At 40.6% G+C, this 27,939-nt stretch overlaps 1 protein-coding gene across 1 annotated transcript in view; it reads right to left on the bottom strand.

Annotated features, from left to right (window-relative positions):
* Positions 1-27,939, bottom strand: part of LOC128998444 (PR domain zinc finger protein 15-like) — a 65,990-nt gene that overhangs the window by 34,780 nt on the left and 3,271 nt on the right. Inside the window, exons 2-5 of the mRNA XM_054424573.1 lie at positions 26,559-26,784; positions 21,572-21,826; positions 20,680-20,862; positions 10,739-10,828 (exon numbers count right to left, since the gene is read on the bottom strand). Coding sequence (XP_054280548.1) covers positions 10,739-10,828; positions 20,680-20,862; positions 21,572-21,826; positions 26,559-26,604 — 574 coding nt within the window. The 5' untranslated portion in view covers positions 26,605-26,784. The remainder of the gene's footprint in view (positions 1-10,738; positions 10,829-20,679; positions 20,863-21,571; positions 21,827-26,558; positions 26,785-27,939) is intronic.

The following is a 27,939-nucleotide window of genomic DNA, read 5'->3' as shown; positions in this document are numbered from 1 at the left end:
CCATTCCAAGCCCTCGCTCTTAGATCTCACGTCTCACTAAGCTTGAATAATAACTTCCAGCAAGAATCCTAAACATAGCTATTTTTAGCTGTATGAACCAGACACTTTTTGTTTGAAGAATATCCCTTAATTATGTCTCAAATGATTGTTGTTCAGATTACTTTTACTAAGAAAGTCATTCCACTCACTTTGTTCCATACATTTTGTTTCTTGTTAACCGAATTAGCGTTTAAGAACAATTAAAGTCAAGAAGTGCAACTAAACTCAAAACAATTTCTTCCTTAAGCATAATATGGCAAGAAAAAAATGTAATAATATGGCTAGCGAATTCTGAGTGATTACTGGTCAATAGGATGCTGACACGAGTAAGGAGTAAAACATAATACCCAATAGTTAAAATTTTTGTCATATCTTTATGTTGATTCAACGTCATTCTTGAAACGTGTAACTCTTATAACCACAGGCTACAACGTTGCAAGCTCGAGCGAAAGTTTCAAACACCCTGAAACTTTCGGAACCCCCCCCCTCAAGAAGTCCAATGACACGTTCTGCGTCACAGCCACCAACCCCCCCCCCCTGTGAACACCCCTGCCTCAGTACCACTCCCGTTTGTAACGGCCACGGCATCTTAACAGTGATTAATAGTGTTATCAGTTATCATTAAATTCCCTGTAATCTAACTACTACAAACATAACACCAAAAAACATTTTTTCTAACCAAAGTTAAGTTAATACTACTCCATCCTTATAGAATGTGTATTGTGAGGTGTTTATGTCGGGTAGGGCACCTATCGTAAACTTACCTCCGATTTGCTCGGACAGCTCGAGTAGTCCAGGGTCTCGCTGACAATCCTCGTCGCTCGCTTCCCACTTCTGGATCTTCGTAGATGTTAATGTCGCGCCGATCTGCTAGTACACAAGTACACACTGTGTACCTCGGCACGTCGACGCACCGTACACGAGTTGCTATTAAGGAATACACTAACTATAGTTACTCCTATAACTTGGTGTCAGCACAGCGACGCGCTGACAAGGCCAAGTCTAAGCTAACTACTAGGGCTGATAGATAAATAGGCGACGATTAGGAAATAAAATAAATAACCAGCTCCTAGGCTTAACGAAAGATCTCCCTTCTCGAAATAAAACTAAAAATAATCTTCTCGGAATTAAAAGAAAACGACGCTAACTCGCGATAAGTAAATAATGAAATAAAACAAAACGTAGAAGGCACCTAGGCCAATTCTTCTTGGCTTTAAGGAAAATAAATAAAAACTCCTGATTACAATAAAACAAAACCACTTTGGATGACTAAAAGTCGGCGTATGTGACTGCGACACTACACTCGCAGCGTCGGTCGATAAACTACGTTATTCTATAATAAACTACGATAAACGTCCTAGAATAGCCTAATAAATAACGCAATTTCCCTCGCCAAAGTGGATACGGGGATGAATACAACGTATACGCTAGCTATATACAGTGTACTTACGTAACACGACACTTCCAGATTTGCATCCGGGTTACTCTCGCCTTCGTCCGGATACCTTATTATTTGGTTCGCTCGCACGGCCTAAGGAGGGTTGGTTGGTGTGCGCGAACCTAACGCTCGACGCCGACTGTCCTAAGAACTGTCCAGTGTCCACTGTCCGCTGGTCTCGGCTTCTCCCCACCACGTCTACGGCAGCGCTTCAAGGTGACAGCGGCCGAGTCTCGAACTAGGAGACATGACCAGCTGCAGTGGACATGTATGACATTGTTGTCAAGCGCGCTCAAGCCTTCGCGGCCTTTAAATAATTAAAACGAACCCCCCAATAAAATGTGACCATTACACCCCCTTTTCACTTTGGCGAGAAAAAAAAACGAACAAAAAAAAAATACCTCCTGCCTGCAGGTATCAACTCAAACATAATCCCACGAGGCGACAACCTTCGCACCCCGCACGGCGCTCGACCTTCGCTTGGTCGAGTAACCTGACTCGTCCGACTCGTGGGCGGGGAGAACACTCTCCTCCTGCCTCCTTAACGAAACGAAAACACTCTCGTAAAACAAAATAAAAATTTAACCAAAATAGCTTCTCGCTTAGTAAGACACATATCTTTAATTCCGCCGATATTCGTCCTTCAGGAACTTTCGCCGGTAGGTGGTCCCATCTTCTCGTTGGAAGCGCACCCGGTACGTCTTGCGGACTCGTTTCCGCCCTCAGTTTCTCCGTGGGTTCCGGGACCTCTGATGAGATTCATGCGAATCAGTAATTTTCATGGGCCCTTGGGCAGCCGTCGCTGGTCTCTTTACCGCCGATACGCGTTCCTCACTATAAGGTCGGGGTTGGCCCCGTGCAACCGGGTCAAAGTCCTCGAATTGGTCGGGACTAGAAATATCCGACAGTATCGGTGAACTAGCTGGAATCGTGTCTACCGGGATTGTGACTTTAAATCCTCCCTCACGATTCACGATTTTACCACGGGGCGGAGAAGCCACCACTTCACTAGAAGACCTAGCGCCCTCGACTGGTTTGCACATTTCCTCTATCTCGTCCATAAGATCATCGGCTGTAAGTGACAGAGCGGGTGACTCACCACCCACCGCTTCCGGTGACTTCACTTCTTCCGTCTCTTGCGTCACTACTGCCTCCTCTCGACTGAAGATCGGGGCATATCGCGGTGATCCATACGATCTGAAGCTGACCGGGTCTACCGCTACGTCCACCACCTCCGATGACGAGTCGGGCGCAGTCACTGTCAACCGGGATAAGTGAGATGGTTGGACACGCCTTCCGTACCGAAGATCTTGTTCCCTAGGGACGTTTACTTCCAACAGGTCGAACACTTCGTCCTCCAATCGTCCCCGTCGTAAGGCTGTCGCAAAGTCACGACGCCACCGCTTTTCATCGACTTGGAGTTTCCCGAATGGCGTCGAAAGCGAGATACAAGAAACACAGGCGCACACGAATATACCCGTTGACTCCGACTTCTCAGGTCGGGGATAATCACTCGGCGTATCTAGAAATCTCCAGCTTCTCTCCTCTAAACAGTCTCCCTGTTCTTCAGCTACCTTCGCTAGGAAAGAGAAAACGATTCCCATCTCTCGACGTCGACTGACTAGTGACGGGTCATATGCGCCGATCGTCGCCGAACCAGGCCTGCAGACCACTATGGCCCAGAGCCCCTTACCATCTTCACCACTTAACAACACAGGAAATAACAGCAGCGAGTGCGTTAATACGTCCATTCCCGCCGTCAACGAACGAGTACGCTCAAATCCACCGTCCGCCCATTCTTGAAAAAAATTCACTGGGAACGCAAACACACTGGGTAGACCGATGTAAAATCGGCTCCGCCTTTCAATCAATCGTAAAAATGCATTCATTACGTGGGGGTTCAACGAGCACCCAGGATACAAACAGTCCATTTCAGCCGGGCAAAGCGTAATAAGAGGTCTTATACATGCCATCGTGCGCAATAACTACTAATACACTTTAGAAAAAGCTGTCTCATGCACAATACACTTCACCAAGCACTACCACACGCATCTAAGATAAGAAATTTGAAGCACAAGCAGGGTGCGAAAGCATGCAGAGCGTGCACACGAAGCAAACCTGCGAAAGAGAGTTTATTAATAAATATAAACTAATAAAATACGACAGGGAATCCTACTAAAGTATTATAATGCACTAGTCACAACCGCAACCACAAGCTAAGTATCACACAGAAATGTAAGATTGGTGAACTAAATGAAACTACTATGAGTGGAAATGCACCTCACTAAGCGATAAACAATAAAACCGGATTAGACCTCTGACCTACTTATCATCCGAATGGAAAGGTTTAAGGTCCTTTACATGGGCCACGGTGGTTTTACCCGTTGCCACGTCCTTTATCACGTACAAATTATACCCTCGCCTTTTGCTCACTACAAAAGGGCCATCGAATTTTGGCGCGAGTTTGCTCGCGATCGCGTCGACAGCTGACGACAGTACATGGGTCCGCTTTAAAACCTGTTGACCTATTTCGTACCGAACGTCACGCCTTCGTAGATTATAAGATCTAGCCTGTTGATCAAACGCAGCTCTAAGATTCTTCTGAGTGGTGTCATACAACCTCCGGAAACGGTCCATACGTTCCATATGTATGTCAGCCGGCGTCGGCTGTTCACCTCTCCGACTCGCGACGAACAGCGGGCCTCGAAGTGCCGCAGGGAGCCTAAGTTCACGCCCGTAACACAACATCGCGGGGGTACACTTTGTCGACTCGTGGCACGCTGTGTTTACGGCGAACGCGATCTCCTTCAGATTCGCGTCCCACGTTTGGTGATCGCCTTTCACTGACTGAGCGATAAGAGTCTTAAGCACGCGGTTACGTCGTTCGATGGGATTTGATTGCGGGCTATAGGGCGCAGTCGTCTGAAACTCGATGTTCCATTCCTTCGCCATATCTTTAATTATCCTCGAGGTAAACTGAGTACCGTTGTCCGTGATGAGTACATCCGGCGCACCAAAACGATACAAGACGAGTTCCTTGAACTTAAGCACCACCTGAGACGCAGTCGCGTCCTTCAAAGGGGCTAGTTCAGTCCACTTACTGTATTGGTCCTGAAATGCGACGACAAAGCGATTTCCTTTCTTCGAACGCGGGAGGGGACCTAATAGATCCGCGGAGACAGTATGCCACGGCCCACCAGGTGGGCGAAAATGCATTTGGCCGGCGGGTTTCGTCTGTTCAACCTTGTAACGTTGACATACGGGACAGTTCCTTACATACTTGCGCACGTCACGTCTCCAACCGGGCCAGTAGTACTGTTCGCTTACTTTTCTAGCGGTCTTCTTAACGCCGAAATGTCCAGCCGCAGGGGAGTCGTGCACCTCTCTCAAAACCACAGCCCGTTCGTCCTTAGGAACACACATTTTCCATGTTTGTTCCCGGCCATCTCCTTCCGTAGTTTGCCGACCAATCGAGCGATATAATTTTCCTTCCCGAATGACATATTTGTCGTTTATCCCGGGATTGACGCTCGTTTTATCCCAGAGTTTCTCGTACCACTTGTCCGACTGGTTACTCGGCCTTTCGGGACCGTCTCCAGCGTCGGGACCTCCATCCAATTGAAGTGGACAGACCGCTGTCTCAATAGACGTCTCCTCGGCTACACCTACGGGGTGCCGCGATAACGCATCCGCCACCCGGTCGGCGATGCCTTTCCTGTACTGCACCTCGAAATCGTGCTGCTGGAGTTCTAACACCCAGCGTGCTAACCGGCCTGTCGGCTCCTTAAGCCGTAGCAACCATTTCAACGCTATATGGTCTGTGACGGCGATGAAGTGGTACCCCTCAATATAGGGTCGGAACTTCCTCACGGCCCACACCAACGCCAAACACTCCTTCTCTGTCACGGTAAATTTACGTTCTGAGTCAGAGAGAAGTCTACTCGCATAGCCGATCACGTTCTCCTTTCCGTCCTTCTTCTGTGTGAGCGCGGCACCGAGCCCGTCGTCCGACGCATCAACTTGCAGCACGAACGGCTTACCGAAATCGGGACAAGCTAATATCGGTGTCGTGGTCAACTTCCGTTTCAGCCCGAGAAACGCCTCCTCTTGGCTTTCAGCCCAGCTCCATTTCGTCGATTTCTTTAGTAAACAGGTCAGTGGAGTAGTAAGTCGCGCGAACTGGTCTATAAAGCGTCGATACCATGACGCGAGTCCTAGGAAGCTTCTAAGGCTCTTTACGTTAGTTGGACGCGGAAATTCGGCGATTGCTTTAACCTTTTCCGGGTCTGTACCAATACCGTTCGCATTAACGACGTGGCCGAGATACTTCAGTTCGGTCCGACAGAACTGGCACTTCTCAACATTGAGCTTTAGCCCCGCCTTTCTGAGTCTACCCAGCACTTCCCATAACAAATCGAGATGCTCCTCGAAGGTTTCAGAGATCATCACGAGGTCGTCCAGGTACGCGAACGCCCTAGGCTCCAATTCCGGACCGACTACCTTATCCAACAACCTTTGAAAAGTCGCGCCAGCCGAATGAAGACCGAATGGCATCGATGTGAACTGATACAGCCCGCGCCCAGGAACCGTAAAGGCAGTGAGAGGCCGGCTCGCCGCCGCCAACGGCACTTGCCAATATCCATTAGCCAAGTCGAGTGTGGAAATAAATCGTGCCTTTCGCAACTTTTCAAGTATGGCAGATATTCTAGGGAGGGGATAAGCATCCTTCTCTGAACAATCATTCAGACGTCGAAAGTCTATACAGAACCGATATTTTCCACTAGGTTTCTTAATAAGCACTACAGGGGAACTCCATCCACTAGTAGATGCTTCGATTACCCCGTCACTTAGCATACGATCCACTTCAGCGTTTATCACTTCCTGCATAGCGGGATTTCGCGGGTAATACCGCTGCTTGATTGGAGTAACTCCTTTCTTTAAACGGATCTCGTGTTGGATCAGTTCCGTGCGGCCAGAAACGCTTTCAAATAAAGGCAATTCGGCCTTTAGAAATTCGCCTAATCGTTTCTTTTGGCCCTCAGTCAAGTCCGATACTGCGCTTAATTCGACAATCTCGCCGGCGACGTTCGTCCTACTAGTATCTAACTCGACGTTATACGTCACCAAGTCCAGTCGTTCGAGAGTGTCGATACCGAGAACCACGTCACTAGTGAGAGTGGGGAGATACAATGTATAGAACTCCTCGTCGCGACCTTGAATCGAACCCTTAAAACGATAGGATTGGTCCGATTTCGAACAGCTACCGTTCGCGAGTCTCACTACCGTGGGAGTCGAAACAGACATAATTCCAGACCGTTCCAAGTGACGTGCAACCGCCATGCCGATCAACGTGACTACGGCACCAGTATCTATTAGCGCGGCGAACTCTCGCCCTGCTATCGTCACTGATACGTGCGGTCGTCTGTCGTTGGTCTGAATCTGAGCGTTCTCGGTTTCCGGGAATTTCTTAATTTTCTCTAACCAAGCGCACCAGTCCGGGGAGGTCTTCGTAGTAGGCACTACTGAGGATTCAGGCGACCTCCTTCTTCCTGAACCCGTCGATCGTTTCCCTGGCACCGACAGTCGTGGGTGCGGATGCCCACCTTTTTACAATAGAAACACTTTAGAGTTCTCGGCATACGGCAGTCACGAAACATGTGGCCTTTCTTGTCACAGTTCCAACACGTGATAGTAGAATTGTCGCACACATTATCGGGCAATCGCGAAACTGTATTGTTCTCTCGGGGTGAACCTTCACGCTCACGCTCCGAGCGACGTCGTGGGCTCGTAGATGACGAGGTCCTCGTAAAATTACTCGTCCGGGGGTTCGGGGAGTTCTCTCGTGACCTACGTGGTCTTGCCTCTGACCGGAAGCCTACGCGCTTCTCGGTTAATCGTCCCGTCACGCCGTTTGATGACTGACACTCGCCAATCGTCGAAACTCCGAAATTATCTCCCGATTTATTATCGCGTCCTCATCTCGGGTGATAAGCCGTTTCGGGGACCAACGCTGCTGACGGAGGGGGAGGGGGACGGAAAAGAGATTTTTCCCTAAAATAGCTCTCAACGTGTTCCGCTTGTCTGAGCATTTCGTCGACCGAGAAAAAATCGTGTCTCCTCATCGTCAACTTATATTCGGGTCTCATATTCGTATACAAAATATTCAATTGTTCGTGGAGACTGAGGGTTCCCTTGCGTCGCATGAGAGTAGTTAAAGCCACAACAAAGTTTCTAAAAGCTTCGTTGTCACCTTGAGTACGACGCCGAATTTCTTCGTCTAGATTTCGCTGGTATCCCGGTGGTAGGAATTGTAGTTCGAAACTCGATTTAAATGACTCATAATTATGCCAGGAGTCTTTATAGTTTCGATACCACAACAGTGCATTACTATGTAGTAGCTCGGGGAGTGCTCGTATAATATCGTTCTTATTTATTTCATAGGCCTCCATAAGCTCTTCCAGGCGTTCCAAGAAAGAAACGGGGTCTTTAGAGCCGTCAAAACGAACGTTCCACTTTCGAACTAGATTACACAACGCCGAGACGTCAACGCCAACCTTACGAATTACGTTCGAATTTTCGTGACACGAAGGCAAACCACTACTGAATCCGTGATTCACGCTTGCCTGTGTAGCAATACCTAGTTGTTCGCTCGCGAACCCACCGTACGGTCGCTGACCGGTACCGGGCACCGTAGTTCGATTAATCAAATCTGTAGAGTGGGAGGTGTCGAAAGCATAGTTAACACTTGGTCTGGTTAGTGTACTATACACTAACCCCTCGGAATTTGTAAAACGATCTGATTGTGTCATGTTGACTGGATAATTACTAGCCTGATTGTTGGCCTGATTGTTATCAGCGCGCATTGTTAGGCTTGATAACGAACGACAAACGTCCTCAAAGTTGGTTCCTGGAGGCAAACCAACTATCTCCCGTACTCTGTCAAGTTCCGTACTTCGTATGTCACTGGCACCTGGTCGCGAGTCGACATATCCCGTGTCATAGCCGAGTGGAAGTGCAGTCGCACCGTCCACGCTATCATTCACGTCCTTACCGTACACTGCTCGGGGAATGCCATGTTTCAAAAATTTACAAAAAGATTTTCGAAGTTCCTCGACTGTCCCCATATTCGGCAAACCGTATCGACTCATTTCGTAACGAAGTTCATCCTTGGTTAACGTGTGAATCCACCCAATTCGCGGGTCATCCTCTGAGGGACTCTTAGACGTCAACGTACGATCAGTCGTAGTAAGTAAATTTAAAGTCGTTGGTACCATTAACTGTGTCGTCGTTGTACCTACTTGAGGCTGAGTAGCCTCTGCGGTCGTAGCGGGAAAACTTAAAGTCGATGGCACAGTTGGTTGTGAAATAGTTTGCGCTACTTGAGCTTGTAAAGACCCGGCAGTTGTAGTCGTCGTAGTCGAGGTCGATTCAGTCACCGCTCTGACCGTTTTAGGCGTAGTTTTCGCGCTAACACTCGATCCTACCATTTTCGCTTTTTCTTATATTCCAAAGAAAAAACCACTACGATATCGATTTTACCGTTCGGGCGCCAATACGTGAAGCACGTATGAATATTACGATAATAACGAAACTTTCAATGTCCCTGTTCGGAGGCGCCACTTTGTGAGGTGTTTATGTCGGGTAGGGCACCTATCGTAAACTTACCTCCGATTTGCTCGGACAGCTCGAGTAGTCCAGGGTCTCGCTGACAATCCTCGTCGCTCGCTTCCCACTTCTGGATCTTCGTAGATGTTAATGTCGCGCCGATCTGCTAGTACACAAGTACACACTGTGTACCTCGGCACGTCGACGCACCGTACACGAGTTGCTATTAAGGAATACACTAACTATAGTTACTCCTATAACTTGGTGTCAGCACAGCGACGCGCTGACAAGGCCAAGTCTAAGCTAACTACTAGGGCTGATAGATAAATAGGCGACGATTAGGAAATAAAATAAATAACCAGCTCCTAGGCTTAACAAAAGATCTCCCTTCTCGAAATAAAACTAAAAATAATCTTCTCGGAATTAAAAGAAAACGACGCTAACTCGCGATAAGTAAATAATGAAATAAAACAAAACGTAGAAGGCACCTAGGCCAATTCTTCTTGGCTTTAAGGAAAATAAATAAAAACTCCTGATTACAATAAAACAAAACCACTTTGGATGACTAAAAGTCGGCGTATGTGACTGCGACACTACACTCGCAGCGTCGGTCGATAAACTACGTTATTCTATAATAAACTACGATAAACGTCCTAGAATAGCCTAATAAATAACGCAATTTCCCTCGCCAAAGTGGATACGGGGATGAATACAACGTATACGCTAGCTATATACAGTGTACTTACGTAACACGACACTTCCAGATTTGCATCCGGGTTACTCTCGCCTTCGTCCGGATACCTTATTATTTGGTTCGCTCGCACGGCCTAAGGAGGGTTGGTTGGTGTGCGCGAACCTAACGCTCGACGCCGACTGTCCTAAGAACTGTCCAGTGTCCACTGTCCGCTGGTCTCGGCTTCTCCCCACCACGTCTACGGCAGCGCTTCAAGGTGACAGCGGCCGAGTCTCGAACTAGGAGACATGACCAGCTGCAGTGGACATGTGTGACATTGTTGTCAAGCGCGCTCAAGCCTTCGCGGCCTTTAAATAATTAAAACGAACCCCCCAATAAAATGTGACCATTACAGTATGAACATGAGCAATGAATGGGAATGTATGAGGAAGTCTATTAATTTTACAGTAACGTGGTCAATAGCAAATACAGATTTCTGATTCTGATTTCTAACTGAACTGATTTCTATCTGGACAGCTATACATCATGGACCATTCGGCCATGATAAGACTTTTAAACCCAAAACTGGCTTGGTTATTCTGAGCTTGTATCCCTAGTTGCAGCCCGAGTCAGATACAAATTGCAGTCGTTTCGCTGGGTTTTACATGCACAAACAGTGAGCGTAGGTTTTTTTTGGGGTTAGTCATTCCAATACATTTTGGACAACTCAAGTGCTTTAAAAAATCATACAAAACCATTAGACATGTGTACAATCTCGTAGTTGCTGCTACACTTAAGTTTTTTTCTGGTGGAAAACTCTCAAACACCCTATATACAAGAGAAATAACTTAATCGAGATATTTCCAGGTGTAGCCAACGTCAGAAATATGACGAAATTTTAATCCTTACGCAGGTCAAAATGCTTCAACTCAAAAAGCAAATAAATAAAACTTCAATTCATAAATGGTCAAAAAGGAACTTACTTTTATGAGATTTTTGATGGCGGATCAACTTATCCTTTTGTGTGAAACTTGCTTTGCATTTAGACTCAGGACACTTGAACGGCCGGACTCCTAGACATAAAAACATGGAAAAACATTAGGTACAAAGGACTAATAATACAACTTAATGTTATGTAGTAAAAAGATAATAATCTCTTCCAAGTGATCCAAAGTACGAGTTATACGGTTGGGTCTTGAATATCTGACCTGAACCGTTTGTAGCAAGGTCAGAGAAGCTAAAAGGTTGAATTGGATGGGAATTAATCTACAACCATAATAAACATGACAAAGTCAGTAAACTAATGAATTTTCTCTAATTTGAAATTTAATTGACGCTTTTATTTTGTCTTCCATTGAAATCACTAACTTGTTTTAATTTTGAAGCCGTGTATATGGGGTAAGTATAATACACCGGATACCTATAATAGGTAAAAATGTCAATAGCCTACTGGATTATACATCTAGGTAATAAAAACAGTTTGCAATAAACAAAAATTACATATTGATTCAATTTAACCATGAAACTGGAAGTGGTCTTAAAATCACAGGTTTCTGACTAAATTGTGACTAAGATATGAGCAGAAAGGTTGGCAGGTACGAGGATTTGAAGAAACTTTTGGTATAAAGAATCCTAAATCAATCATCTGTAATAAGGGTGGATGAAGCAAAGATTGTATTATCTGAGACTCTACAGTACTTTAATATTATAAATTTATGGCCAAGAAATTTTGGCATCTCAACAGTGATGATAAAAGTGTACAGGTAATCCTTACGGGTTTTCATAATTCCCCAACTACATTATCCACAAAAATGTAATTTGTATGTGAACCGTAATTTAAGTTTTGTGTTTATTTAAAAAAATAATAAAATTGCGTAAGATTGTTAGTTTTATTCACGCGATGAAAAAAAAAATTTTCAATTCAAGGATTTTTTGTCCTGGGATGTTAAGCACGAGCCCGGAATTGTTTTTCACATTACTTCAAGCTAGACCTAGGGGTTACAGCTTTAACACTAAGATAAAATCCATTGGTGATTTGGCAGGATTTGAACCCGGGACCCCTGGAACCGGAGTCTTGCGCTCTAACCACTAGACCAGCTCGCTCCCCCATCAATTTAGGTATAGAAACTGCAAAACTAATGCTGTTTGCCAACAAATGCAGACTACAAAGTCTTCAATCCACACGGTTGCTTTCAACCACACTTTTGGACATAACTACCTCTTGAGGACAACTAGTATTAAATATCTTTATAACTCTCAATCATATCAGGAGAATTTATAACATCAATGTAATAAGAGGGGTCAAATTTTAAAGAGGAGGTTTTTGGTGATGTGTGAGTAGGCTGGAAGTGTTTGAAAACAATGAAAAACTTGTGCTTCAAAAGGCTGTTGCCTTTGGTTAAAAACACAGTAAAGCAGGATCTACACTCGCACACTTGCTTGTTGCTTGGCTGGTCCTTGGCGGGAAGCTGGACACACATATAAAGGCACTCAGCCAGTCGCTTGTCATCTAACATTATACTTGCATTAAATAAAAGCATGTAATTATTTAAAGTATTTTCAAGCTTTATCCAGAGAATTACAAAAGAATGCGATGAGTAAAAAGAACAAAATACTGGATTGCCTACGTTTTGATTGTTTAAATAAATTTGATCGATGTAAAATTATGGAGTTGATTACAGTATTTTGAAGAGTTATCAAGTGTAATTGCTTTGTACCACATCAGTACGAAATCAGATTGATACAGTTCACTGCTCACAGAGCTACATGCCACCAACTGCTGTTGTTGAACGGAAATCACGACATGTTGCTAACAAACATTTCATTAAACGTTGGCCAGGTGGTATTGAGTTAGAAATGATTCTATAGTTGGCGAGCATAGATAGATGGTGAGTTATAAATAAATAAATACTAGTTAAAACATGAAAATACACATACCCTGTAGCAGCGAACCTACATACTCAAAAATATCCCAGTGTATATCCATGTAGACCCTAATACTACATAAAGTAACTTATCATGAATTAGCATAAATTCATAACAAGCATTTATTACTGCCAAGCAAAATAACAAAGGGACTGACTTGCACAGGTTTTCTGCTATAAAAACCATCTGCAGTTTATCTTTTTGAATAAATAGTAATTTTGGCGAGTGGGAACTTCACAGGTCAAAACAAAAATTTACCATAGACCAGGATTAGGTATTACCATGTTGACTTTGGTACCTTAGTTTCCTCTGTGGTCAAGAATATTCCCCAATTATATGTGATCAAATTTTATGTACCTAATATTAATCTGAACTTAAGTTTAACACGTTCTCTGCGGGCCACTCACCGGTGAGTGCTCTAGTTCCTTTCTGCCACCCTCAACACTTACCCATAAGTGGTGACATCGCCTACATTCCATTCAATTTCTGCGCAGCAGCACACTTGGAAGAACGGGTATTTTTATGTCTGCGTTAAGCTAGGAATGGGTACTTTATTGTGGTGTAGGTTGGTAGTAAATTTCCCCGAAAAATCCCTTTCTGGCAGGCTTAAACATCAACTTGCTGTCCTGTCTTTCTGCCACCAATTAGCAATACGATGGGACCGGCTAGTTCCAGACAGTGCTGCTATCTGTGAGTGTCTCAGCAAACTACGTCGACGCTCGTTATTTGCTATTCATCAGACCGAAATATTTGAAAGCCAAATGCTCGATGCTGCGCCGCACAGGGGCTACGACTGCCAATGATTGGTAGGCCGCAGCGAAAATATTAAATTCTAGTTTTGCTATTTTACTTCACAAATTGTTAAAAATGTGACAGTTGTGGTGATCCAGGTAGGCTTGGTTCCGCAAAGGCAAGCAAATGAAAACCTCTGCTATATTTTTCCTACACTCATTATTTAAATTCATGTATACAAAACAATAACATGTAAACTAATCAAACAACAAGCCGTACACAGAGAATGTGTAGTGGAAAGTCCCATGTGGAACATACAAATTCAAAAACCTACATAGTTGTAAAGTGCTGTGTCCCAGTCTAGCTATTCTCGCTTACAGCTAGCAAACAATCGACTTGGCAATCCTTGCCGCCTACTGTTACCATCTCGGCTGCCTGCTAGGTGTGACTATGTACATACCTGTGTTAACGCTGGTTTCGATTCTATATCAGAGTAAGCAAACATCAGTGTGTATGTGTACAGCTCCGCCAAGTAGCCAGCTAGGCTACAAGCGACCAGCGAGTATTCTACCTTCCCTGCTCCAAGGTGTTTTTACCCTTAGGTAGGTCAGTCTACTCAATCTGGAGGTCTGGTTGGTGTGAGTTTGTGGTGTGTTGGGTTGGAGGACAGGGTCCTGCTGGGGAGCTGGATATATTGTAAAATATGCATTATGCTTTCAAAATAACTGTTTCAAAGTCTTTTTTCAAATCAAGGTTCCTGTTTCCATACCTAATTATTAGCAGTATTCCCCGCTACTCTACCTTTCGATTGTTATTACGCTGTCAGATCTTTTATTCATTTGTGTATTTGTGGCTTAAGATTAAGATTGTGTTGTGAGCGAGTGTTAAGTTTAATCGCTACCGCAATAGTACACAATTTTTCATTCAAATAAACCAGCGATGTACATATTCGACAGCCTTTTTTTCTCACAGACTGCCGTTACACATATGTGATGGCTGGTCACATTAAAATAGAATGGCGTCGCATATTTGAGTCAGAGTCCCAATGTTATAAATAAGCTTATATCTATGTGCAATGGTCTACAGGGAAGTCTGTCGCATGTATGTGATTTGAGGATTGATCCGGAGGCTAACATCAAAAATATGTTAGCCTCCGGATGCCGAATTGCCTAAGTAAATTAAACTCTATCAAAAATCAGCTCTGTTTGTACGCCGATGATTCAAACCTTATAATGTCTGCAAAAACTGGTATAGAATTAGAAATTCACTCCTTTGTGGAGTTAGCAAAAATTGAAGATTTCTTTATCACTCACGATTTAATTTTGAACACTCAAAAGACTAACTGCATATCATTTTGCACTAAACAAAGACAAATTAAAGAGGAAATAAATATTTACATAGATAGTGAAGAAATTATGCAAGTTGAAAATACTAAATTTCTTGGCCTTATCATTGATAGAAATCTAAGTTGGGATCTGCACGTGGATAATGTCTTAAAGAAAATTAACTCAGGAATCTATGCCATCAGAAGACTGTATTATCTCTGCCATACGAATGTATTAAAAAGTGTTTATTTTGCCAATGTTCAATCCCATGTTTCTTATGGGATCTGTGTCTACAGTGGAACATCTGCTCAAAATTTGACAAAGATACTAATTGGACAGAAAAAGAGCATTAAGGGCCATATTAAGCTTTAAGAACAATGAATCTGTCCAAACTTTCTTTACTAAATTTGAAATTTTGACTGTTAACAGCTTATACATTTTAGAATGCATAATGTTTGTAAAAAATAATATAAATAGTTTTATTACAAATAAAGATATCCACAGCTATAACACTAGGAATAAAAATAAAGTAGTATTACCAAATCATAAATTAGAATTGTTCAAAAGAAAAACTTCATACAACGGTATCAGATTCCTAAATCACATACCAGATCACATAAGAAGCATGCAGGATGATAGAGGTTTCAAAGTGAAATTGAAAGAATTTTTGATACAGAGGGCACTTTATTCATTTGATGACTTTTTTAAGTTTAGAACAGATAATAGATCTTAAAATTCAGACCAACCATTGCAACCTGGAGTAGTGTGATCAATATTGTCCTACTAATAATTTTGATTGTAGCCTACCTATTCATGTAATTATTTTTATGTTAATTGTTTGACACTATTCATGTAAACATGTATTTACAAATGTGAATAAAGATCTTTTGATTTGATTTGATTACGTTGACCTGCTTCTAGTAATCCAATTGTTGCAATTTCTGTCACGCAACTAGTTTCGACTTCAGACAGAAGTCATCATCAGGCTTCCAGTGGATGTCATAACAATCACTTCATCAGAAGGTCGTCGATTCACACATGGTACATTCACACGTAAAGAGTCTAGACGCTACATTCACCCGGTCGTGACGCATCATCCTAAAGTTAACAATTAGTATTATCATCGTTCTAAATGTACCTTTTTTATGTGACTATGTTCGTGTTCGTGTGCGTGTTTACTTGTGAATGTACCATGTGTGAATCGACGACCTTCTGATGAAGTGATTGTTATGACATTTACTGGACGCCTGATGATGACTTCTGTCTGAAGTCGAAACTAGTTGCGTGACAGAAATTGCAACAATTGGATTGCTAGAAGCAGGTATTTAAACCAATTCATTTATGTGAGTCACTTGGTCTGTTGGTGTTGGTATGTTGTTTAGTGGTGTGATATGATAGTTAGCAAAACTGTTTTTTACTTTGCTGCATCACTGCCTACCTGTTGAGGGAATAATAACCTCAAAAGTTGTGCTCGTGCTTTTGCTTAGTGAATCTATGCATCTTTTACTAAGAATAATTTCTATAAATTGGTGTAAATACCTGCATTTATGCGATCCTGTTTGTAGCTGAGTTGCTACCGGTTTCAACTCACATAGGACTCATCTTCAGGCTGTTAAAGATGTCTTCTCGCTTCATTCGAAGGTAGTCAATAGATAATAAATAAATAAACAAAACACAAACACGTACACGGACATAAATAGGAACATTTAGGGCAAAAAATACTGAAACGGTAGGCCTACGGGACACGACGTGATCACCCGGGAGTTATGCCTAGACTGAGTCTACATAGGACTAGGAGATTGAGGGATTTGTTCGGACTAGATACATATATAGGCCTAGACTGAGTAATAACTCCCGCCCGATCACGTCGTGTCCCGTAGGCCTACCGTTTCAGTATTTTTTTGCCCTAAATGTTCCTATTTATTAGGGATGGTCAAGTCTCGAAATTTCGGGAAATTTTCGGGAAATTTTAAATCTCGTTACACGAGACGAGATTTATTTTTGGCCGAGATTTTTATCGAGACAAGAATAAAAAAAAAAAAAAAAAAAATTAAAAATTAAAAACGCCTGCAGAAAGTCAATGCAATACCCGCAATACAGGAGCGTGTTGTAGTTGCGTTTCCTTTGCGAAGGCGTTCTTATTTAATTAATTCTTTAAATGTAAATATTACTTTTTATTTGAATAATATTACTTTAATCACATTTGAGAAGTTTTGTTAAGTGTAAGCAGTGTAAGGAATGTTTTATTACTATAAAAAGTCAAAACAAGTAACTATTTTATAAAAATTAATATTGCTTTTATTTTATGATTTATTTTATTTTGGGATAAGTTGAACTCTATCCTAACTGATATCACTATGTTTCCTAATCGTAGGCATTTTTAATAAGTTAGGCGTGATTAATACAAAAATGTTATGCTGATGTTTTTTAATAAAAGATTGTAAATATTCTTGCCTATTATCATTATTTTTGTATCTAAACAGTCATCTAACAATGTTACAAAATCAGGTAAAAATTTTGAACGTGCATTTCCCGTTGTGTATGAGAAGGGAAATCCCGTCTCGATCTCGTCTCGAAATTTTATGAGAAATAAAAAATCTCGTCTCGTCTCGTCTCGTCTCGAACTAAAAATCCAATCTCGTCCATCCCTACTATTTATGTCCGTGTACGTGTTTGTGTTTTGTTTATTTATTTATTATCTATTGACGATCTCCCAAAGAAGCGAGAAGACATCTTTAATAGCCTGAAGATGAGTCCTATGTGAGTTGAAACCGGTAGCAACTCAGCTACAAACAGGATCACATAAATGCAGGTATTTACACCAATTTATAGTATTTAAATGCGATCAGGAGGCTAAAATTCAATATAATGAAGAATCTTTTCATTATCCAAGTGTAAGTGAGTTTCTTTGATAAAAACAATAAAACATAATAAAAAGAGAGTTATATTCCCAGTGCCTTTACGTACTTAACAGTGAAATAGATCGCGAGATATATTTTTACAGTTAGAAGCAATCTGAGCTTAGTTGCTTGTTCTAATCACATGGAAAGAGCAAATAATATCTATAAATCGATACTGACAATTTGGACAGGGAAGTGGACTCAGTTCAAGATGACCTGTGGAGGACTAGTACTGTGACTAATTGGAGCAAAGTACCAACAGAGAACTAATGGATCAAACTCTGGAGACTACAGAGGGCGACAGAGCACAAGATGCTGCCATAGAGGTTGGCGATAATGAAGGAAACGAAGGTAATTTAGATGTTTATCCTTATGTAGAATTTGTGGTTAATGCTGTTCACGAACAATACGAGGCTGTAGAAGGCTTATGGAAAGATGCAAAAAATGTCCCTAATGTTTTGACTTTACCGGACGTGAAGGAATGAAAATACAAACTAATGATACATTTGAAGTTTTTAGCAGCATTTTGACGATGCACTGCTCGATAAAATCGTACTTAGACTAATAAAAGAGCTACCTGTTAACGGGGAAAGCCTCTGACTAAACATGCAGTCCTCAATAAATGGACAGAGGAAACAAGAGATTACATAAAAGAGATTTAAGGGCTAAGCATGCTAATGAGAAACATGGGTTTCCTACATTGAACCATTACTGGTCAAAAGATGCGTTATATGAACATCCGATTTAAGGAAACACAATGTCTCGTACCAGGTACGAAAGTATTTTGTACTGCTTATGTTTTTACGATCCAGAAGTAGTTTCTACAGACCATAAAATGCATCAAATTGACCAGGTCCTTCGGCACATCTTTTTTTTCCTCCTTATGGGGTTGGGGTAATGGCCTACCCCTGGCTACTTCGACCTGGAGGCCTATTGCAGCACCCCTTGAATCATTCTGACAGCCCTAGGCTTCTCAAGTAGCCCAGGAGCTGAAAGACACCCAGCTTCCTCATCTCTGTTGGTTCCAGAAACGGCCTCCCCAGGGATGTAAGCCTTCTTTGGGCCAACGCTGGACAGTCCAGCCATAAGTGTTCCGATGTTTCTACCTCGTTCTCGGCACATCTTACAGATCTATGGGATCTCAAAGAAAATCTCTGCCGTTAGATGAGGCAATGGTATAATTTCATGGGATACTCTTTCGGCCAGTATATTCAAAATAAAACCCACAAGTATGGTATTAAATTGTACAATTTGTGCACCTCTGACGGAATTATCCTAAACAGATAAAATATATACAATCATATATGTTTACATTGAAGTAATTAACTACCGTTGGTGACACTTAGTTCAAAGTCAGTAGACGCTTAACGGTCTCATAGAAAGCATTGGACGACTTCTTATACAATTTTTATAACAGTGTTGATCTAGCAGAGAAACAAGCAAACAAATATGTGTGGTACACTACAAAGAGATGGAGCAGGTAACCCACAGGTGGTTACAAAAGCTGAATGGAAGAAGGGCAAGTGTATCAGCCGCCAAAAGGGGATGTCACCGTTCTGTTTTGAAATGGAGAGATAAGAGGAACGTGTTACGACAAAATTGGATTTTACGTTCCTCCGTCAGGAATAGTCCAATGATTAAGATTCCTCAGTCAGTAGCTTATATGTTTTGTTGCGAAGACGAAGACAACATTCTCAAAGCATGAAACTCGTCAAGAACACAATTAAAACAAACACTAACATAAAAAAACATAATAATGGTACGTGTACACAAACATTTAGATAGCACTATTTTATGATAATACTGATTTAGTGTGGCACGGCGAGGGGTTGATAGCAGACTGGAGGTCAACGTCATTTAATATATATTAAATTTTTTCCCCATCTACTGGATGGTTCTCTCCGGAACAGTGTCTGATATTTTTCAAACTACTTCATTAAAGAAAGCTTCATTTTCACAGACCCAAAAGATAAGCCATTCGCCTCTGTACGTCCTCATGTTTTAGTTACTACTATGGAAAATATGCCATAACCAAGAAAGAAACAACATTCACTCTAACCCAAGAAGATACATTTTTGTGTGGTCTTATACATTTCATGACAATTTGGAACTGCAAGTCATGAGTAAGTGCAAAGTCATTAACCTATGCAGCTTTATTTGTTCCATTAAACGCTGTGAACACTATAATTCAAGAAAATATAGTTTTGTGTAGTTCAATTTATTTTATACATGGAGGCCTGATATCTGAAAGGATTGAATGCAAAAGTGGTGATCATTGTCAGGCACATTGTTTTGTAATATACCACATAATGAGGGAGAGCACCAAAGGAAGAACAGGAATTACTTAGAAAGTCTTTGAACAAATGAAAGACTTGAAAATTTGCTGTTGGTGTATGTTTAATATCATCAACAAGGCAGCAGCTACACTAAACAACAGAAAAAATCAGAGAAGAGACCTTAAAGGTAGGACATAAGATAAAAAAGGACAAAGTACAAGAAGGTTAATGACGATGCTCGAGGCACGATTACACTTGAAAATAACAAGGTCAAGAAAGTGGATGACATCTTGTAATTAGGTAGTGTAATAAACAAGAATAGAGGGACTGAAAATGGTGTGTGGAGAAGAATAAATAGAGCCATTGAACTGTTATGTGCTTTGAACAACAAATAATTTTTCACTTAAAAGCAAGTTAAGAAAAATATAACTTATAAGCTGCAAACATGTGTCAATAAGTGCCTGAGAAGACTTCTGAGGATAAGGTGGCCCGAAACAATAAACGAACAGCTGTGGTGTCGCTCGAACCAAGAGAAAATTGAAGTCCAAATAAAATAAAGAAAATGAAGATGGATAGGGCGAACCTTGCAGAAGGGAAATGGAGATGTCGCTAATGACCTCAGTGTCTCATACATGCGGCGCTCGTTAACAAACGTGTTAATTCTTCAGTTACAAATCAAAAATGGTATCCCTGATGTTTATGCATAGTTATATGTACATTTTAAAAATCTAAACCTTGTATTTACCACCAAACTATGGTTACTCACCATAATGTGTATTTAAGTGAGATTCATAATGACCTTTCTTGACAAACTTCTGGCCACAATCCGGACATTCAAAGGGTTTTTCCCCCGTAGCGCACATGTAATGGTAATAGGCGTTACTTTTCTTAAAAACCCTTTTACATATGGTGCACATTTGCTTCTGAACATTTCCCTCGTCTGTAGACACTGTAAAACAATTAAGAGCATAAAGAAAGGACTAATTCTACAATCAAGTACATTACATTTAATATATTTACATATAATCTTAATCATTGTTTGCTTTTTCAATAGGCCTAAATCTTTTTGTTACTAAAGGCAAAGGATTGAGTGCAAGGAGTTAATTTTTGGTCTTCATTGATTCCCAAGCGTTTTCAATGGCTGAATTGACTTTGAGCATATGTGCGATTGTCACGTAGCATTTTTATACCGCAGTTGTAGCGCACATGGTCTTCCTACAGTGTGAGCGCTGTAGTACGTGATGGCAAGGGGGGAAAGGTGATCAGAAGAGGACAACAAATTGAATTTGCTCTAGACACCAGCAACTGGTGCTAGACACCACTAAATTTTATTATTGAATGTATCCTCTGTATCTTACTTCTCTGTGGTGCAACAGATAGCCCAGACTTGATTTTTGCTATATTGATTGATGTTTTGCGGTACTATTTAAATGGTGCGTGAGGAAGAGTATTCAACCATCAATTCATTATGACTCGTGCCAAGTTAATTAATCCCAACCTCATTTCATTTGAATTATTATTAAAAATTAGTTTGGCAAATTTAAATAAAACTATTGGCCAAAAGTTTCCTGAATTATATTTAACTGTTGACAAGGAGGGTAAGCGACTTACTTTGTAGTACCTCTTTGATATTTAGAAACTGAAATATCAGTACTTACATTCCACATCAACAATATGGTCTTTGTTGAATTTTCTACGTTTGAAATGAAGAGAATACATTTCTTTCAAACTTGGAGCTGTATTCTCTGTCTCAGATGAAATCTGAGGTTTGCACAGACAACATGGAATGTCTTCCTTGAACCGGCATCCGAGGCATGTTGAATGAGAGCAGCTGTCACAATCAAACACATGTTGATCAGCTGTGATGTCGAGACGACAGCGACAACAAACAACAGGCTCCGGGGGTCCTGGACCTGAAAATATTGCTCGCTTTAGAGTAGTTACATGTATTTACAGTAAAACTATAAGTTCTAAACTCTCAATAATTTAGACCTCGTTAATATAGGGTGGGGAAATGAAAGCACCCCAATTTATAATTAGTACAAAATCAATAATATTCACCCTATGGATATAAACAGCACATCAAAACACAGCTTATCTTTTGCCATTTTAACTTAACAAAGTCATTTTTCCATTGCTTGAAAACAAAATCCTGCAAGTGACGTCCTTGTCCTACTTGACATTCCTTTTTAGTCACTTTAAAACTCCATCACATACTCCTCCGGCATTTCTTCAGGAATCACTTTAGTTTTTGGACAATTCTTAGCTTGGGTTCAAGCAAATCTGTGGGTTGACTTTGAAAACCCTCGAACTTCGAGTAGCTTATTAGAATAACCCCCCCCCTCAAAAAAAAGGAGCCAACTTAAAGCTTACAACAAAAGCTTCCTAGCAAATCTCTTTGGACTTTGAATTACTGCGACTCGTACTCTTTCAACATTTGCTGGTGTACAAAGAGTTTTTGCGGTACCCACCGATTATTTTTAAGGTTTAAGCGTTTATCCTAAATAATTTTACCCAGTTCACCATTGTTTTCCAATCTGGAACAGCGCCATGTTGACCAAGGATGGAATATAGTCCAAACAATCTCTGGGTTTTCGCACATGAATCACAATTTAAAAAATATGTTTCCACATCAAAATCTCAGTGTTAATAGCCTCAGGCATAATATTTACGAAAATGGCATAGTTTAATTGATGTTATAAGTACAGTTGTTCATTCATTGTTGCTTTACTTATAGTGTGAAAACAAAAGAAAATTGGGGTGCTCTCACTGCCTCACGCTGTATAATAAAGAGTTTGCTTAATCTGGACCTCAATTTGATATGAGTATGTGTAAAATGATTTTGGCTAAATAATTAATGTGTCACTATGCATCATTATCAATTAAGATAGGGACATACCTACCTAGGTAGGTATTATAATCCAAATAAGAGTGAAGGATGAATTGAGTGTAGAATTGAGCGAGATGCCTTGTATAGCTTTGTTACTGACTAAGCAGCTGTTTCATTAGCCAGTACCGTTTCTAAAAACACTGACAGCTGAAAATGATTATAATTGCCTTCCAAATATGTTACATGGACGTAACTGGGGGGGGGGGGGGAACGTGGAGCATGAGCCCCTGGTGACAGTTGTTGGGGGCGCCATCACGGGCACAGATTTTTTCAAACAAAAATTGTTGAAAATATTTTTAATCCGTCTTGTATTGCAAAAGAAAATCATTATATTTTTTATTTTTATATAAGTCAAAGAAAGTACAAAGTGAAATCATGAATGCTATCTGCCTGTTATTATACTGTTTACCAATCATGTTAACGGTCCGTATGAACTTGTGCGGAGCGAGTAGAGGATGAGCATACTGCGTTGTCTGTTTGTCGTCAATGAGTTACTAGGACGGCGCTGGCGCGGCGTCAGAGCACTTCCACCCCCCTCCCAGCATCCAGCTACCCCTCCGCTCACCATCCCTCACACCAGTCACCACACACACACACACATACCACAAACACAACACTAACACATCGACGCTCGCTGGTCTGACCCATCAATATACAACACGTCTGACCTTGACTAACTGCGTATGTTGTGCACTAGTGTTCTTGACAACAGTTCATACTCAATGTCAGTTGACAATCAATGTCAACTAAACTGTCTTGTAAAATGGTGTTTGCCGTGCAGGTAATAAATAAATAAATAAAAATACTTCATTCTACTAGTAATCAGTGGTTCAGGACACGAAATATTTAGACACGAAATATTGGTTGCGGTGCTGTTTCTTTGCGTGTTACTAGCAATATTATTTTCATGAATGGTTTCGTTTTCTAAGAAACCATTTGTCTTTGAAAATACGTACCATACGGTACTGTATTAAATTATTTACCACATATATCTACTAGTAGGCCTTAGTACTTTGAACTTGAGGTTAAGCATTTTAAGATCTAAATACTAGTATTAATGTATTGTACCGATGGACCCACCACAAATTTAGCTATAGCTGAAACCAACATTGTAATAAAATAAGAGTAGTAAAATAAGAGAAGTAATAGTAATCTTTTACCAACATGTTTTTCTTTGTCACATTGGATTGAATTTTATTGGTTTGGGGAACGTTGAAAGAAGATTTTGCTTAAAAATAAAGTCATAAAACGGTATAAGAAGTCTTTTGGTGTTTTCAGTGAGTTCTGTGGTGTAACAAATAGAATTGTTTAACAACAATGCCATCACTGTGATCTTCTAACCAAACAAAATGTAATTACATAAAGAAGTATAAGGGCCCTATTACACTTGGTCACCAGGCCACCGGTGACGCCACTGGTTACTGTACGGGCAGCCAGCCTCAACACCAGAGAAGTCACCAGAGGTGAGACCTACCCCCAAAGTTCCTCCACTCCAGTGTCTACATGCTAAGCTATTTACAAATTTTATTTAAATTTTACTAAAAACGCACTTTATTAACCCCTCCCCCCCATGGAAGTAGTAAACGTATGTACTTGTTAGGGCCCTATTTCACCAGGCACCCAGGCCACCAGGTCACTGGTTACTGTACTGGCAGCCAGCCTCAACACCAGAGAAGTCATCAGGAGTGAGACCAACCCCCAAAGTTCCTCCACTCCAGTGTCTACATACATTCAGCGCTGTCACCTCGTTGAAGGACAAAGTACTCTGTTATCCACGTCTTACCTCTTCAGTTTAAAAAATGTTCAGTGAGCAAACATTAGTGAATAAACGGGGAAGAGGTGCAGGGAAAGGAAAAGGGGAAGAAGACTCAGTAAAAGTAAGCCAGTCTAATGTAAAATGTAGTGGTGAAAAAGATACCACTACATTTTCCTTGGGGGTGCACGTACATTTTCCTTGCTTGTCTCCTCCTTTTCCTCAACAAAAGAGCAAGAATGAGCATTTCTTTTCATCAGTACGTCCACCCACTACACTGGCAACAATCTGAACTTGCAGAACACGAAAATACAGTGGTGACGCAACCAGTGACCCTAGTGTAATAGGTGCCATAAGAACCAGTGCCCACCAACTAGTCAAGTGACGTCGCCTGGTGACCAAGTGTAATAGGGCCCTAACTGCTGTTATATGTGGTTTGGAGCTAACATCTGGAAGAACAAAGTGAATAAATTAATGGATGAATAGAATATTGAGATAGTCGAGTCAGGTGAAAAACAGCCAAAAGTACGAGTTCCGACGGAGAAGAATTCATTGTATAAATGTTTTAAGAAGTAGGGATTGTTGGTGAGTCTGTGGCTCAGTCGGTAGCGTCAAAGACTTCAGGCCCAAGGCAGTGATGTCGTGGTGGATCCTAGTCACTGCCATAAACATTTTATCAGTACAATTCACCTCCGTACAAGTTTTAGGTTGATGCACACACACAGTAAGAATGTATGCCTGATTTGAGGCGTAGCTCAAATAGAATCCACTCATCTTGCTTACTTACTCCTCAGCCATCCGCCATTTATATTAGGTGAGTTTCTCTTATCAAACTCTACCACATACAGAAGTTGCACACACACCAAACCGGAATTTGATGAGATTCGAACCCTTAGTCTACAGCCCTGCTTTAATTTGGCCCCATCATGATGAGCCCAGATAGTAACAAATACTCCATCATGTAGTGCTTAGTTACTTGTCTAAAGGTATAAAATAAACAATTGTGCTCAACATTAAGAATTGTTTAAATTCCAATAAACTATCGATGGGTCAAATTTTACATATAGCCTGCCATCAAAGGAATTTGTCAGAAGATTTTTCCGCAATGACTCGGGTGTCTTTTGGGCATAAAGCATGAAACATAATGTAGAAGCACAAATTGGGCACTAAATGAAGATGTAAAATAAATGGAGCATTTTTTTTTTTGCTATGGGTACAGTTTTTTTTTGTATTTTAACTGTTAGGCCTACTGTTGAGCAAAAAATGTTTATTGATATAGGCTACCTTTGAATATCTTAAATCAAGCACTAAATTATGTAGTTTTGTTTTTCATTTGTGCTTATCACGGTGGGGCTATTGTGCTGTCTCTTACAAATAACATGGCAGGCAACATTATTTATGATTTGTGATAACGACTTGTTTGTAACAATGAATATATATATGGAAATATTCAATAAAGAGTATGGAAATACAACTGTCACCCGTCACACATAAACACACCTATTTGATTTCATTTTATTTAGAGGAAACGGGCGACACTTTTTGTGGCGGTTTTTCCTAAAACTGCCACTAGTATTTAGAGAATGTTGGACTTCTCGGGCGACACATATTTTAACTACCAACAAGCATAAATGTTCCCATTTAACTCATTACAACTAGAAGCGCTCGGTGACTGCCACTGTGCATAAAATCAGCCTTAGACTGCTCGACCATTGACCAGCCGCAATAATAATACTGGTAAATCAAAAGGCACTCGAGTCCGGTTTGTTGAATTATACTTATAAAGAGTCTTACCTCTAGTTAACTTCTTTGGCTGAGTAGAGATCTTGATTATCTATAGTACACTAGGGCATACATTGAACAATTTAAATTAGGCTACATGTAAGGATGCCAACAATACTGTTTTTTTTAAGCTCAACTTAGTAGGCCTTACCATAATTTGTCGGTAGTATATTAAGCAGGTATTTTGTAAAGAATATTTGCTACTGTATATCAAACTCACCATTTTCAAGTTCGGTAGTAGCAGTTTCACTTTCCATATCAACCATGAAGGATGACACTCCAAGGAGATTATATGCGAGCTGGTCTAGCTGTAGAGTGCGGGACTTCGGTCCCAAGGTCCTGAGCTCAAATCCCGCCAATCACCAATGGAATTTACTTAGTAGTAATGCTGCATCCCCATGTAGGCCTAGCCTAAAGTAATGTGGAAATGAATCCCGGGATTGAACCTAGAATGGAAAAACAATATTGAGATCATACTGTAAATCATGAAGAAGCTCTTTACTAAAATATCTTTATTATTATAAGGAGATTCAGTTAGAGGTTAACATTTTAAAATTGAATAATAGGCATCACAATTTAATTACCATATTTTTATATCTATAGGCCCAACACATTGGTTTGTAAAAAGTTGAAATTAAACATAAAAAATGATGTAGCCTATGTCAATGTGCAGCCCTACAGAATAAAAAAAAATCATAATAATTACTCATTCAATCAGTGTAGAATTTGATGTACATAGTTTTGCTCCGGCAAAAAAGGGCATTGAGGATAATGTTGAATTTAAGATCAACGGCCTCGGTAAGGCAAGTCTTTTGTATACATAAAATATTCACAGTCTACAGTCTTTTCATTTATGAGTCAATTAAATTTGTTTTGATGAATGAAAAAATTGCAATAGGTATATTCATAAATATAACACAAGATTACACCGATTGGTAGAGCAGAACAATTTGGAATTTTATAAGAAAAAACTAGTTATTTAGGAAACAAATTGTTAAATCACCTTCCAGAAACTTTAAAAATTGAGGAAAATCCAAATAAATTTTTAAAATCATTAAAAAGATTTTTAATTGAATCAGCATTTAACTCCATTCAAGATTTTTTTTGTAATTGAAAATCACTAAAAAAACTAAAAAATAAGTGTCTCCATTGATTTGTTCTATGTTTGTTTTCTGTTACTTTAATTTGCATTTGATGAGTTAATCAGCTGGACTTATTATTAGGTAAAGAAAGGAAAATCAATTTGAAGGTCATTAATTGTTATATATATTCTGTTTTGACTACTGCAAAATCCCTAGTTTTAGCGATCTAGATAAGAAAACTTATGTTGACATAATTTCATGTACCAATCTGTACATTTTATGAAATAAAGAAGTTTATTGATTGATAACAATGTGAATTTCACCATTTAGCTTTGGGACCAAGTTGGACTTAAACCTAAACCTTCTACTTCAAGTATGCCCGTAGGAAATAATCCAGTGTTGTAAGGACTATGATCATGCCTACCAATGTCGGTCACAAAATAAGATTATTACCTAATTAAAATTTATATAATTATAAATAATTAATTAATTTTATATAGCCTAGGACAAACCGGCCGT

Source organism: Macrosteles quadrilineatus, unplaced genomic scaffold (assembly GCF_028750875.1).
Source record: "Macrosteles quadrilineatus isolate MER2022 unplaced genomic scaffold, UCM_ALF_1.0 Scaffold_7__1_contigs__length_78375512, whole genome shotgun sequence".
NCBI lineage: Eukaryota > Metazoa > Arthropoda > Insecta > Hemiptera > Cicadellidae > Macrosteles > Macrosteles quadrilineatus.
The sequence above is the reverse complement of the archived record's forward strand: the minus strand, read 5'-3'. Positions and strand labels throughout refer to the sequence as shown.